This window comes from Macaca thibetana, chromosome 19, assembly GCF_024542745.1.
Source record: "Macaca thibetana thibetana isolate TM-01 chromosome 19, ASM2454274v1, whole genome shotgun sequence".
Lineage (NCBI taxonomy): Eukaryota > Metazoa > Chordata > Mammalia > Primates > Cercopithecidae > Macaca > Macaca thibetana.
The window spans coordinates 19,618,429-19,633,189 of NC_065596.1; the positions used below are offsets into that span (position 1 = coordinate 19,618,429).

At 54.4% G+C, this 14,761-nt stretch overlaps 3 protein-coding genes across 4 annotated transcripts in view; all 3 read left to right on the plus strand.

The window, feature by feature from the left end:
* The window catches only part of UBXN6 (UBX domain protein 6), a 181,850-nt gene that overhangs the window by 82,659 nt on the left and 84,430 nt on the right, over positions 1 to 14,761 (plus strand). The window lies entirely within an intron of this gene.
* Positions 1 to 14,761, plus strand: part of SH3GL1 (SH3 domain containing GRB2 like 1, endophilin A2) — a 201,483-nt gene that overhangs the window by 13,979 nt on the left and 172,743 nt on the right. The window lies entirely within an intron of this gene.
* PLIN5 (perilipin 5) lies at positions 385 to 13,965 on the plus strand. 2 transcript variants are annotated; one of them, XM_050770509.1, is made up of 9 exons: positions 404 to 459; positions 705 to 774; positions 1,474 to 1,557; positions 4,077 to 4,272; positions 6,444 to 6,526; positions 7,023 to 7,203; positions 9,831 to 10,030; positions 10,580 to 10,693; positions 11,899 to 13,965. In XM_050770509.1, exons 3-9 carry the CDS (start codon positions 1,495 to 1,497, stop codon positions 12,448 to 12,450), a joined length of 1,389 nt encoding a protein of 462 aa, XP_050626466.1. In that variant the 5' UTR covers positions 404 to 459; positions 705 to 774; positions 1,474 to 1,494; the 3' UTR covers positions 12,451 to 13,965. The 2 variants fall into 2 exon arrangements, with proteins under 2 accessions (XP_050626465.1, XP_050626466.1); XM_050770508.1 differs by lacking the exon at positions 705 to 774 and having other exon boundaries at positions 385 to 459.

Consider the following 14,761-nt stretch of genomic DNA (forward strand, 5'->3'; position numbering starts at 1 on the left):
ACCACTGCACTCTAGCCCTGGGCAACCGAGCAAGACCCAGTCTCAAAAATCGATAAATAATAATAATTAATGATAAGAAAAGTCATCAGCGACTTGGCCAAGGTCACTCAGCAGGGCCATGGGGGCTGTGATCGCATGGACCATCTCCATGGCAACAGCAGTGAGGGTGACAGGTGGACAAACTTGGTATAATAAAGTGTAATAGATCAGTCTTTTGCATCCAGCGTTCCCAGATTGCTATGGCAACCGCAGAGCATGGGGCTAGCCCAAGGAGAGGGCGAGGGAAGCCTGGAGCCACACCCCCTGGGCACGCCCCCGCACGGCCTCTCCCCATTGGTCAGTTCCGGAGGCCCCCACTCCGCAAGCAGATATAAGATGGGCGGGGCCGGTGAGCAGGGGGTGGAGACTTCAGCGTGGGGTCAGCGGAGACACCTGGGGTCTGAAGCCGCTCGCGCACAGGTGAGTGCCCTGAGGGCGGCGTCCAGGGGCGTCCCCCGGGCTCAGGAGAGGAGCTCCAGATAGAGTGGTTGGGCGAATGTCTGGCGGCGTGGGACGGGTACGACGGGCCAGAGCAGGTGGCTGGGACCCTTGGCCCAGTTGGCCCCAGCTCAGGACCCAGTTGGGCGAGGACCAGTCCTCAGAGGACGCGGGGTGCAACCGGAGGGATCGCAGGCGGCAAGTCGAACTCCCCCCTCTAACTCTAGCTGGCTGCGTGACCTTGGGACCAGTGTGGACCTGTTGCGTGCCTCAGTTGCCCTGCCTGTCAAATGAGCTGTGAGTGGACTAGGACTCAGTAGCTATCACCTCCAGCCGTCCGGGGTGCTTGGGCAGTTCTGGGCCCAGGCAGGGGCTGCAGGGGTAGCAGGGACCTCCCCCATCTAACAAAACAGGAAACAGCCCAGAGAGGTGAAGGCGCTTGCCAAAAATCACACAGCAGGCCAGGTGCAGTGTCTCATGCCTGTAATCCCAGCACTTTGGGAGGCTGAGGCGGACGGATCACTTGAGCCCAGGAGTTTGAGACGTGCCTGGGCAACACGGTGAAACCCCGTTTCTACTAAAAATTAAAAAATTAACCGAGCATGGTGGCACGTGGGTAATCCCAGCTAACTGGGAGGCTGAGGCGGAGATTGCAGTGAGCTGAGATGGCGCCACTGCTCTCCAGCCTGGGCAAGAGAGAGATTCTGTCTTTAAAAAATAATAAATAAATAAATAAAAATAACACCGCAATTAATGGTAGCATTTGAACCCAGGTCTCTCTCACCTCAGAGACCATGCTTCAAGTCACTCCAGCAACCCCACCTTGCCAGAGGCTCATTATTAGACACCTTCTGTGTACAGAGCTCTGGACATGCATTGTCTGAACCCCGCAGAATGCCCCATTATTCAGATGAAGAAACTGAGGCCCCAAGAGGTTTATTTGACAGGATCTGACGCCTGGGCAGGTGCTCCCCCTTACTCAATCCTGCCCTGCAGGGTGACCCTATTTGCAGCACGATGTCCGAAGAGGAGGCGGCTCACATCCCCAGACCCAGCGGCTCAGATTCCCAGACCCAGCAGGTGAGGGCTGCGCCTCCCATGGAGCGGGGACACAAGGAATTGTGTGGGACAGTCCCTTCTAGGAGCGTTTCAGGCCAGGTATCCCGCCCCACTCCTCTCCTTGCTGGGAAAACCTGACTCATAAAATATTTTGGTCCATGGAGGAGACGGTCTATTTCCTAGTGGGGGCTTAATGAGGCCCTGGGAGGGGAGTGTCTCAAAGACACCCAGCTGGCTTTTGTGGCCCCTACCCAACCCTTTCCCTCTCCTCTGATCCCTGGGTCTCCACCTGTATCCTTTTGTCTCCACGTCCACCATCATGGCGCCCTCAATAACAACAATAGTAAGAGCAGCAATCACTGTATCGGTTGCAAGAGTTCCATGTATATTGGCTCCTTGAATACCCCATCACAACCCTAGTAATGCATTTCGTAGATGGGGAAACCAAGGCACCGAATGGTTCAGTTCCTTGCCCAAGTTTACACAGCTTGGAGGCAGTTGAACCAGAAGTGAACAGAGGCCACTGTGCTCCAGGGGCGGTGATCTGAACCCCCAAACTCTAACATCTCCTCCCTCGAGCAGACAGATCACAGTCGACCCTTTAACAACACGGGTTTGAAATGCACAGGTCAGGCTGGGCACGGTGGCTCACGCCTGTAATCCCAGCGCTTTGAGAGGCCAAACGGGCAGATCACCTGAGGTCAGGAGTTTGAGACCAGCCTGGCCAACATGGTGAAACCCTGTCTGTACTAAAAGTACGAGAATTAGCCGGGCATGGTGGCAGGTGCCACCTACTGTATTCCCAGCTACTCAGAGGCCTGAGGCAGGAGAATCGCTTGAACCCTGGAGATGGGGGTTGCAGTGAGCCGAGATCACACTACTGCACTCCAGCCTGGGTAACAAGAACGAGACTCCATCTCAAAAAAAAAAAAAAAAAAAAAAAAAAAAAAAAAAGGTGGGGTGGTGGCTGCCTGTAATCCCAGCTAATTGGGAGGCTGAGGCAGGAGAATCTCTTGAACCCAGGAGACAGAAGTATGCAGACCTTTTCCAACCAAATGCAGATAAAAAAATATAGTATTTGGCCAGGTGCAGTGGTTCACGCCTATAATCCCAGCATATTAGGAGACTGAAGCGGGAGGATCACTTGAGCCAGGAGTTCAAGACCAGCATGGGTAACACAGCAAGACCCCATCTCTATAAAATAAAATAAAATTGGCCGGGCGCGGTGGCTCAAGCCTGTAATCCCAGCACTTTGGGAGGCCGAGACGGGCGGATCACGAGGTCAGGAGATCGAGACCATCCTGGCTAACACAGTGAAACCCCGTCTCTACTAAAAAATACAAAAAACTAGCCGGGCGAGGTGGTGGGCGCCTGTAGTCCCAGCTACTCGGGAGGCTGAGGCAGGAGAATGGCGTAAACCCAGGAGGCGGAGCTTGCAGTGAGCTGAGATCCGGCCACTGCACTCCAGCCTGGGCGACAGAGTAAGACTCCGTCTCAAAAAAAAAATAAAAAATAAAATTAGCTGGGCACAGTGGTGTGCACCTGTAATCACAGGTACTTGGAGACTGAGGTGGGAGGATTGCTTGAGCCTGGGAGGCTGAGGCTGCAGGGAGCCATGCTTGAATCATTGCCCTCCAGCCTGGGCAACAGAGCAGGACCTTGTCTCTATTGAAAACAAACAAATTGTGACCAGGCGCCGTGGCTCAAGCCTGTAATCCCAGCACTTTGGGAGGCTGAGTTGGGTGGATCACCTGAGGTCAGGAGTTCGAGACCAGCCTGGCCAACATAGTGAAACCCTGTTTCTACTTAAAAAAAAAAAAAAAAAAATTGGCTGGGCACGGTGGCTCACACCTGTAATCCCAGCACTTTGGGAGGCCGAGGTGGGTGGATCACCTGAGGTTGGGAGTTTGAGACCAGCCTGACCAACGTGGAGAAACCCCATCTCTACTAAAAATACAAAAAAAAAAAAAAAAAAAAAAGCCAGATATGGTGGTGCATCCCTGTAATCCCAGCTCTTCGGGAGGCTGAGGCAGGAGAATCACTTGAACCCAGGAGGCGAAGGTTGCACTGAGCTGAGATCACACCATTGCACTCCAGCCTGGGCAATAAGAGCAAAACTCTGTCTTAAATAACAATAATAACAATAACAATTGCCAGGTGTGGTGGCGGGCGCCTGTAATCCCAGCTACTTGGGAGGCTGAGGCAGGAGAATCATTTGAATCCAGGAGGAGGAGGTTGCAGTGAGCTGAGATGGTGCCACTGTGCTCCAGCCTGGGTGACAAGAGTGAAACCCCATCTCAACAAAAGAAAACAAAATTGTAATGTTCTGTGTACACCATGGGAAGAGGAGCCTGTGAGTTAAGGAACCATGACATTCTCACATCCACATGTATCTTCACTGCCTCTACATGGTGGGGTGTTCAGTACTCTATCCTTCCACTCTCCCATCCCTTGTCCTGGCCTAGAGAGGGGAAGTAGGTTGAGGTATGGCTGGGGCCCCACTTCCCCCAGGGCTCCCCTGATGCCAGCCTTTCCCACAGAATGTGGTGCAGCGTGTGGTGGCTCTGCCCCTGGTCAGGGCCACGTGCACCGCGGTCTGCGATGCTTACAGCGCAGCCAAGGACAGGCACCCGCTGCTGGGCTCTGCCTGCCGCCTGGCTGAGAACTGCGTGTGCGGCCTGACCACCCGTGCCCTGGACCACGCCCAGCCGCTGCTCGAGCACCTGCAGCCCCAGCGTGAGTGCCCCAGCTCGTTTTCCCAGAACTGTGGCTTGTCCCCGTCCCATCCTCCTTGGTCTATCTGCATGACATTCCTGGGAGTCATCTTCAGCCTAGCCACCTGTCCCACTGCCATGCCACCTCTCCTCAATCTCTGCACTTAAGTCCCTCTTTAATGTGATCACCAGCTGGGCATGGCGGTTCATGCCTATGATCCCAGTGCTTTGGGAGGCCGAGGCAGGAGGCCTCACTTGAGGCCAGGAATTCAAGACCAGCCAAGGCAACATAGTGAGATCCTGTATCTCAAAAAAAAAAATTTTTTTTTTAAATCTGGCTGGGTGTGGTGGCTCATGCCTGTAATCCCAGCACTTTGTGAGGCTGAGGTAGGCGGATCATGAGGTCAGGAGTTCAAGACCAGCCTGGCCAACATAGTGAAACCCCATCTCTACTAAAAATACAAAACTTAGCCAGGTGTGGTGGCAGGCACCTGTAATCCCAGGTCCTCGGGAGGCTGAGGCAGAAGAATTGTTTGAACCTGGGAGGCAGAGGTTGCAGTGAGCCAAGACTGCACCATTGCACTCCAGCCTGGGCAACAGAGTGAGACTCCATCTCAAAAAAAAAAAATATATATATATATATGTGTGTGTGTGTGTGTGTGTGTGTGTATATATATAATCTGATCCCCTGCCAGGCATGGTGGCTCATGCCTGTAATCCCAGTACTTTAGGAGTCTGAGGCAGGCGGATCACTTGAGGTCAGGAGTTCGAGACCAGCTTGGCCAACATAGTGAAACCCCGTCTCTACTAAAAATATAAAACTTAGCCGAGTGTGGTGGCAGGCACCTGTAATCCCAGGTACTCAGGAAGCTGAGGCAGGAGAATTGTTTGAACCTGGGAGGCAGAGGTTGCAGTGAGCCAAGACTGCACCATTGCACTCCAGCCTGGGCAAGAGAGTGAGACTCCATCTCAAAAAAAAAAAATATATATATATATATATATATGTGTGTGTGTGTGTGTGTGTGTGTGTGTATGTATGTATGTATGTGTGTGTATATATATAAAATCTGATCCCCCGCCAGGCATGGTGGCTCATGCCTGTAATCCCAGTACTTTAGGAGTCTGAGGCAGGCGGATCACTTGAGGTCAGGAGTTCGAGACCAGGCTGGCCAACATGGTGAAACCCCATCTCTACTAAAAATACAAAAATTAGCCAGGCATGGTGGTGGGCGCCTGTAATCCCAGCTCCAACGGAGGCTGAGGCAGGAGAATCGCTTGAACCTGGGAGACGGGTCCCAGGGTCCAGTGGCAAGCCGAAATTGTGCCACTGCACTCCAGCCTGGGTGACATAGCTAGACTGTGTCTCAAAAATAAATAAATCTGATCTCCGGCCCTCTCCCCTTACCTGTTTACTGGTGGGGCCCCTCCTCTCTGTCCGTATTCCATCTGTCTCCCTGTTCCCCCTCGTTTGTTGGCCTGACGTGCCTTGGGTCCATTTGTCTCTCCAGGCCCCTTCCCCTCTGTGCCTGCCTCTGCCTGTCCTGAGCCCTGCAGCCTCCGCTCTGCAGTTCTCACATCTCTGTGGACCCCTGAGCCGATGACGGGGTGAGGGGGTGGGGGGGGACTGTAGGACCCTTGGCCTATAGTCTGACCCATGAAGAAGGTCACCTGAGGGTCCCAGCCTAGCACCTCCTCACCTGCCTCTCAGCCAGATTCTGTGCCCTTGAGTCTGTCCGCTGGGCCATCTGAGCTGGGCACAGCTGCAAAGTCACCTTGGTGCTGGGAGAATAGGGTGGGTGGCAGAGCCCAGGCAGGAGAACAGAGGAGGCAGTGCCCAACCCAGTGGCATACCCACACCCTCAGGGCCCCCGGTCTCACCTAGGGAGGCAGCCAGGTCCCCCTGTGGTCTAAGCCTTCTCCACATCTCCCTCTGCTGGCGTCTGTCTCCAGGAGCCTCAGGTATCTGCTCCAGCGTCTTGGTGGCTTCTTGCTGTAAGGTCTCAGGAAGCCTGTGCCTCTCCTGGTGTGGGTCTCGTCTCCATCATTCTGTGTGGTCTCTCCCTGTCTCTCCTGGTCTCCGTCCTTCTCTGTCTCTGCTTCTCTCTCTAGCATTCCCTCCCTCTACAGCTCTCACTGTGTCCCTATCTCCCTCTGCATCCCCCCGAGTCTCCTTGCCTCTCTCCCTCCCTTCAGTGGCCTCCGTGAACAGTTTCGCCTGCAGGGGCCTGGACAAGCTGGAGGAGAAGCTTCCGTTTCTGCAGCAACCTTCGGAGACGGTACCCCAGATAACTAGACACGGGGACCTCCAGTGGGGGCAGGCCGGAGTAGAGGTGGGAGGGAGGCAGGGATGGTGCCAGCCAGGCTTTTAGTTAACTCGAGAAAAAACAGCCAGGTTAAGATAACTGCAGTATATATATACACACACACACACACACATATACACACACACATACATGTATATATAGTATACATGTACATATAGTATACATGTACATATATTTATACATGTATATATGTATGTGTATATATGCATATAGAGGTATGTGTGTGTATATATGTGTGTGTGTATATATATGTATTGCTAGTAAGGGCGGGTAACTGCCTCAACACCCTCTGAGGGAAGGGTTTCATCATCCCTTTTATAGGGGAAACTGAGGCACGGAGCCAGGAGGAAGTCCAGGGATCTTTGAGTCCCAGCCCCAGGGAACTAGGGTGGCAGAAATGGAGCTGGAGTCCCGCGGTGCCTGGAGTAGGGGGGGCCCTTCCTTCCAGGTGGTGACCTCGGCCAAGGACGCGGTGGCCAGCAGTGTCACGGGTGTGGTGGACCTGGCCCGGCGTGGCCGGCGCTGGAGCGTGGAGCTGAAGCGCTCTGTGAGCCATGCCATGGACGTTGTGCTGGAAAAATCAGAGGAGCTGGTGGATCACTTCCTGCCCATGACGGAGGAAGAGCTCGGTGAGGACGACACCCTCATCCCTAACCGCTGAGTCCTCCTGCCCAGTCCACATCCCCCTGTGATACAGATCAGAGAGGTCTGAGACTCACCCAAGGTCACACAGCAGATCAGGAAACACAGTACTTGAAACCAGGCCCGTCCTCCCTCCCAGTCACTTCCATGGTCTCCCAACCTGCATCCTGCCAGGAGTCAGAATACCCAGACCCTAAGGGCGTATAGGCCTTTTAGACTTGAGGTCCCAAACTGGTGGACCCCCAAATGCCCATGCAGTGTGTTTTAAATATTTTCATTCTTTGCATGCATTTAACAACCAGATTTTGCATTACATGTCCCAATTCTTGGCTTGTTTTGAAAAACTAGAGACACTCCCAGGCACGGTGACTCACGCCTGTAATCCCAGCACTTTGTGAGGCCAAGGCGGGCGGATCACGAGGTCAGGAGATCGAGACCAGCCTGGCCAACATAGTGAAACCATATCTCTACTAAAAATACAAAAAATTAGCTGGGTGTGTTGGTGGGTGCCTGTAATCCCAGTTACTTGGGAGGCTGAGGCAGGAGAATCACTTGAACCTAGGAAGCGGAGCTTGCAGTGAGTCGAGATGGCACCATTGTACTTCAGCCTGGGTGACAGACCAAGACTCCATCTCCAAAAAAAAAAAAAAAAAAAAAAAAAAAAAAAAACCGCAGTGAGGCATTGATTAGGTACTTCTTGTGTGCCAGGCGCTCCTGAATTTTTTTTTTTTTTTTTTTGAGACAAAATTTCACTCTGTCACTCTGGAGTGCAGTATTGCGATCTCAGCTCACTACAACCTCTGCCTCCTGGGCTCAAGCGATTCTCCGGCCTCGGCCTCCTGATTAACTGGTATAACAGGCGTCCACCACTACACCTGGCTATTTTTGTGTATTTAGTAGAGATGCAGTTTCGCATGTTGACCAAACTCCTGACCTCAGGTGATCCGCTTGCCTTGACCTCCCAAAGTGCTGGGATTACAGGCATGAGTCCACCACACCCAATCACTTTTTTTTTTTTTTTTTTTGAAATGGAGTCTCGCTCTGTCGCCCAGGCTGAAGTGCAGTGGTGTGATCTCGGCTCACTGCAGCTTCTGCCTCCGGGGTTCAAGTGATTCTCCTGCCTCATCTTCCTGGACAGCTGGGAATAGAGGTGCATACCACCACATCTGGCTGATTAAAAAAAATTTTTTTTTAGAGATGGGGTCTTGCTATGTTGGCCAGGCTGGTCTCCAACTCCTGGGCTCAAGTGATCCCCCTGCCTTGGCCTCCCAAAGTGCTGAGATTATAGGTGTGAGCCACTGTGCCTGGACTACGATATATTCTTTTTTATTTTCACCATGTCTTGTGTGGATTTTTTTTTAATTTTTTCATTCTTTTTTAAATTTTAATCTTTTTTGAGATGGGGTCTTGCTCTGTTACCTAGGCTACAGGGCAGTGGCGTGATCATAGCTCACTGCAGCCTTGAATTCCTGGGCTCATGTGATCCTCCTGCCTCAGCTTCTCAAGCAGCTGGGACTACAGGCACACGCCACACTGTGCCCGGCCCTGGCTAATTTCTGTATTTCTTTTCTAGAGATGGGGTCTTGCTATATTGCCTGAGCTGGTCTCAAAGTAATCCTCCCTAGGCTCAAGCAGTCCTCCTATCTCGGCCTCCCAAAGTACTGGGATTACAGGTGCATGCCGCTGCACCCAACCTATATGTTTTAAAGGCTGCTTAACCCAGCACTTTGGGAGTTCGAGGCAGGCGGATCAGTTGAGCTCAGGAGTTCTAGACCAGCCTGGCCAACATGGTGAAACCCTACTAAAAAAACAAAACTTTAGTAGAGGTTTCACCTCTACTAAAAATAGAGGTGAAACCTCTACTAAAAATACAAAACTTAATCGAGTGTGGAGGTGCACGCCTGTGGTCCCAGCTCCTTAGGAGGCTGAGGCAGGAGAATCGCTTGATCCTGGGAGGCGGAGGTTGCAGTGAGTTAGGATAGCGCCACTGCACTCCAGTCTGGGGGACAGAGCAAGACTCCATCTCAAAAAAAAAAAAAAAAAAAAAAAAAAACCTTTGGGAGGCTGAGGCGGGCGGATCACGAGGTCAGGAGATCGAGACCATCCTGGCTAACACGGTGAAACCCCGTCTCTACTAAAAATACAAGAAAATTAGCCGGGCGAGGTGGCGGGCGCCTGTAGTCCCAGCTACTCGGGAGGCTGAGGCAGGAGAATGGCGTGAACCCGGGGCGGAGGGCAGAGCTTGCAGTGAGCCGAGATCACGCCACTGCACTCCAGCCTGGGGCACAGAGCAAGACTCCATCTCAAAAAAAAAAAAAAAAAAAAAAAAAAGGTTAAGCAGTTTGGGGCCAACGTGCCTGGATTCCCATCCAGATATGCTTCTTGCATCTTGCAGGATCTCACCTCTCCCTTGCCTCAGTTTTCCTCCTGTGTAAAACAGGACCCACCATAGTGCCTACATCTTACAGCTTGGGGAAGACCAAATGGGTTGATGTCAGTCGAGGGGAACTGTGAATGTGGGAACCTGTGGCTTCTGTACCCAGAGGTGGGAGAGCTGAGGTGGAGGGGGGGTGACCGTGCTGACCCCGCGCTGTCCCCGAATCCTGTCCTCCAGCGGCACTGGCGGCTGAGGCCGAGGGCCCGGAAGTGGGTTCGGTGGAGGATCAGAGGAGACAGCAGGGCTACTTTGTGCGCCTCGGCTCCCTGTCGGCGCGGATTCGCCACCTGGCCTACGAGCACTCTCTGGGGAAACTGAGGCAGAGCAAACACCGTGCCCAGGACACCCTGGCCCAGCTGCAGGAGACGCTGGAGCTGGTGAGAGCCCGCGGCCCACCCCTGCTCCAGGATGCAGGCCAATCAGTATGGATTGAGCGCCAACTGAATACCGGATCCCGGGCTAGCCCGAAGCGGGAGGCGGAGCTGGGTGCAGCTGTCTCCAGCTGTGTGTATTCAGCGCTGGGGGACCCGGGCCTGGAGGAGCCCAGGGGTGTCATGACTCTGGGGAGTCGGGGAGGGGTTTTGTGGAAGAGGGGAAGGAGGAGCTGGAATTTAGAGCGAGTTAGGGTAGGTCAGAAGAGAACCTTCCTCTTCTGGTGCCCTCCTCATCAGAATCCTCCCATCCTCAGCGCGTCCCTCCCCACAGCAGCCACCAGAGGGCACCTGTGAGCCCCTGAGTCAGGTCCGTCTCTTCTCTGCCCACAGCCCTCTATGGCTCCCACCTGCCTTGGGGTCCAAGCCCAAGTCTTCCCCAGGGCCCTGCACAACCTGCCTCTGTCTCCTAAATGCTTACTGAGGCCAAATCATTGGTCCTGGACCCCCACCCCCACCCCTCAGCTCTGAAGACCACCATCTCTGTCCTTGCAGATAGACCACATGCAGTGTGGGGTGACCCCCACCACCCCGGCCTGCCCCGGGAAGGTGCACGAACTATGGGGGGAATGGGGCCAGTGCAATCCGAAGACCCGCCGCCGGAGCCAGGTGAGACTTTCAGGGCGCCAGGTGAGACCGCAGGAGTGCCAGGTGAGGTGGTGTCTGCCGCCAGGCCGTGGAGAAAGACGGGGAGTGACGGATTGCAGATCAGCCCAGTGCTGTCAGGGACCCAGCTCAAGCTATCTCAAACCAAGTGCTGAGTCAGCTAGTCGAGGTGTCCATGGGGGGAAACTGAGGCAGGTTTAAGTCCCACTGTGTGTTTATTTTACTTATGTATGTATTTTGAGATGGAGTTTTATTGTTTTATTATTTATTTATTTTTGAGATGCAGGGAGGTGAGGGAAGAAGGGGTGCTGGCCCAGGCAGGCAGTTGTCCCTGGCTTCCCGCTCCTTCTCTTTCCCGCCCTCCACATTCTCTCCCTGATCCTATAGCCTAGAAACCATGTCTCCACCTTCCACTTTATTTATTTATTTATTTTTTGAGACGGAGTCTGGCTCTGTCGCCCAGGCTGGAGTGCAGTGGCCGGATCTCAGCTCACTGCAAGCTCCGCCTCCTGGGTTCACGCCATTCTCCTGCCTCAGCCTCCCGAGTAGCTGGGACTACAGGCGCCCGCCACCTCGCCCGGCTAGTTTTTTGTATTTTTTAGTAGAGACGGGGTTTCACCGTGTTAGCCAGGATGGTCTAGATCTCCTGACCTCGTGATCCGCCTGTCTCAGCCTCCCGAAGTGCTGGGATTACAGGCTTGAGCCACTGTGCCCAGCCCACTTGATTTTTATTTATTATTTATTTGAGATGGAGTCTCACTCTGTCGCCGAGGCTGGAGTGCAGTGGCGCGATCTCAGCTCACTGCAACCTCCGCCTCCCGGGTTCAAGCGATTCTCCTGTCTTAGCCTCCTGAGTAGCTGGGACTACAGGCGCCCATCACCACACTTGGCTAATTTTTGTATTTTTGGTAGACACGGGATTTTGCCATGTTGACCAGGCTAGTCTTGAACTCCTGACCTCAGGTGATCTGCCCGACTTGGCCACCCAAAGTGCTGGGATTACAGGTATGAGCCACCGCGCCCAGCCCCATTGTGTGTTTATAAAGGAGACCAAGGCAGGGCTGGGTCACATTCTGTGTCTATGGGGGACAGGACTATGAGGTCTATGAGACAGGTTGACAGCCCCACTGTAGGTCCATCAGAGAAACTGAGGCAGGACAGCAGTCCTGGGCGTCCATAGGGGGAACTGAGGTCCCTGCCCCCTGCAGGCAGAGCTGGAGACGCTGGTGCTGTCCCGCAGCCTGACGCAGGAGCTGCAGGGCACGGTAGAGGCCCTGGAGTCCAGTGTGCGGGGCCTGCCCCCCAGCGCCCAGGAGAAGGTGGCTGAGGTGCGGCGCAGCGTGGACGCCCTGCAGACTGCCTTCGCTGATGCCCGCTGCTTCGGGGATGTGCCAGCAGCCGTGCTGGCCGAGGGCCGGGGTAGCGTGGCCCGTGCACACGCCTGCGTGGATGAGCTGCTGGAGCTGGTGGTGCAGGCCGTGCCGCTGCCCTGGCTGGTGGGACCCTTTGCACCCATCCTTGTGGAGCGACCCGAGCCCCTGCCTGACCTGGCGGACCAGGTGGATGAGGTCATCGGGGGCCCTGACCCCCGCTGGGCGCACCTGGACTGGCCGGCCCAGCAGAGAGCCTGGGAGGCCCAGCACAGGGATGGGAATGGTGATGGGGATGGGATGGGTGTCGCCGGGGACATCTGTGAGCAGGAACCCGAAACCCCCAGCTGCTCGGTCAAGCACACCCTGATGCCCGAGCTGGACTTCTGACCACATGGGCCAGTGGAGGCTGGGAGGAAAGGCCACCTACATGCCCAGATCCCTGCTGCCCCCTGGTGGCCACACGTAAGCACGAGGTCTTGGCCTTGACCCTTCTGTAGAATCAGACCCAACTCAGGATCCCTGACCACGTTTTTGGTATTAGACTCTCCCATTTTTTCCTTGCACACATGGACAAAGAGGCCCAGGGGGAGCAGGACCTCGAACCCAATTCAGGCCAACTTGAGCCACGAGCTGGGTTCTTCACCTATGTCCTGCTCCCTGGCTCCATGAAGCTAATCCAAACCTCTCCAAGAGGCTGGGCACAGTGGCTGATGCCTCTAATCTCAGCACTTTGGGAGGCCGAGGCGGGTGGATCATCTGAGGTCAGGAGTTCGAGACCATCCTGGCCAACATGATGAAACCCCATCTCTATTTAAAAAAAAAAAAAAAAAAGCCAGGCGTGGTGGTGTGCACCTGTAAGTCCCAGCTACTTGTGAGGCTGAGGCAGGAGAATTGCTTGAACCCGAGAGGCGGGAGGTTGCAGTGCGCAGAGATTGCGCCACTGTACACCAGCCTGGGTGACAGAGCAAGACTCTATCTAAAAAATAATAATAACAGCCTCCCCAAGAAACAAACACACATTTTGCCCAATGCCTGCTGTTTGGGGCTTTGAAAAGTGAGCCCTGACTGGGTGTGGTGGCTGACGCCTGTAATCACAGCACTTAGGGAGGCCAAGGTGGGAGGACTGCTTGAGCCCAGGAGTTGGAGGCTACAGTCAGCCATGATCTGGCCCCTGCACTCTTGCCTGGGTGACAAAGCAAGACCTTATCTCATTTTTTTAAAAAATACTTTCCAGGGAAACACACCTTTTGCCCTATTTGGAACTTGGAAAAGGGAGTCCTCCTCCTCCCTCAGTTTTTACATCCTGGACTGGTGGGTTCCCTGAAGATGCCCGTGGGCTGTGCTGCTCAGCCTGCCACACCCGCTTGCTTTGCTGTTTGAGATTTGCCCCCAGAATAAAGGTCGTTTTTGTTGTTGAAAGGCCCATGTGTGTTCCAGCCAGGGTGGGTCTCAATCCCAGGGGGCTGGGGGCCACGGAGGTGTGTCACCGCAGAGACGGAGAGGGAGGGGCCGTGTAGAGCCAGGGTTCAAGATCTGGAAGAATGGTGCTTCTCTGACCTGCCTGTCATCCTGTCTGGGATCCATCATTACTGCCCAGCCCACGTGGGGTAAGCATTGCAACTTAAAACTAGTCGGGCAGCTGGGCGCAGTGGCTCAAGCGTGTAATCCCAGCACTTTGGGAGGCCGAGACGGGCGGATCATGAGGTCAGGAGATCGAGACCATCCTGGCTAACACGGTGGAACCCCGTCTCTACTAAAAAATACAAAAAACTAGCCGGGCGAGGTGGCGGGCGCCTGTAGTCCCAGCTACTCGGGAGGCTGAGGCAGGAGAATGGCGTAAACCCGGGAGGCGGAGCTTGCAGTGAGCTGAGATCCGGCCACTGCACTCCAGCCTGGGTGACAGAGCGAGACTCCGTCTCAAAAAAAAAAAAAAAAAAAAAGTCGGGCATATGGCTCACACCTGTAATCCCAGCACTTTGGGAGGCTGAGGTGGGAGGATTGTATGAGCCCAGGAGTTTTGACACCAACCTGGGCAACATAGCGAGACCTTGTCTCTACAAAAAATTTTAAAAATAGGCATGGTGCGAGCCTGTGCCCCAGCTACTCAGGAGGCTGAGGCAGCAGGATCCCTCGAACTCAGGATGTTGAAGCTGCAGTGAGCTTTGATCGGTAACCACTCCGCTCCAGTCTGGGCAACAGAGCGAGACCCTGTCTCTAAAAATAAACAAGAGCATCGCCCCTTCGGTCGCATGGAAGCTGTTCGCATCTTGGTCCAGGTGAATTTCGTGGAAATTGCAGGGAGCAGAACAGAAGGGGAAGGAGTCAGATGGGGCAGCTGTCTTCCCTCCTTCTGGTCCTGCAGGAGCTGGTGTTGCTGTGGTCTCTCCAGCTGCGCTGGTCAGGATGGGAAGACAGAGGCAGGGCAAGGGCCATGGGCTGGTCTCGGGGGTTCCCTCCTGTCCTCTGACCGCATTTCTGGCTGCTCCGTCAACTCCCCTGGGACTGGGTGGGGTGTTAGGAAACCATAGCGTGGTATGGTGAGGTCAGGGTGGCCCCTGACTTCCCTGGGACGTGGTCCAGAGGGCGGCTCTGGGATCTCCGACCACTTCCACCAGCCAAATCCGTCTCCCTGCTCCTGTTCTGGAACTTCCCACAAGTCCCCGCTGCCCACAGACCAAACTCTTCACCTTCCAGCTTC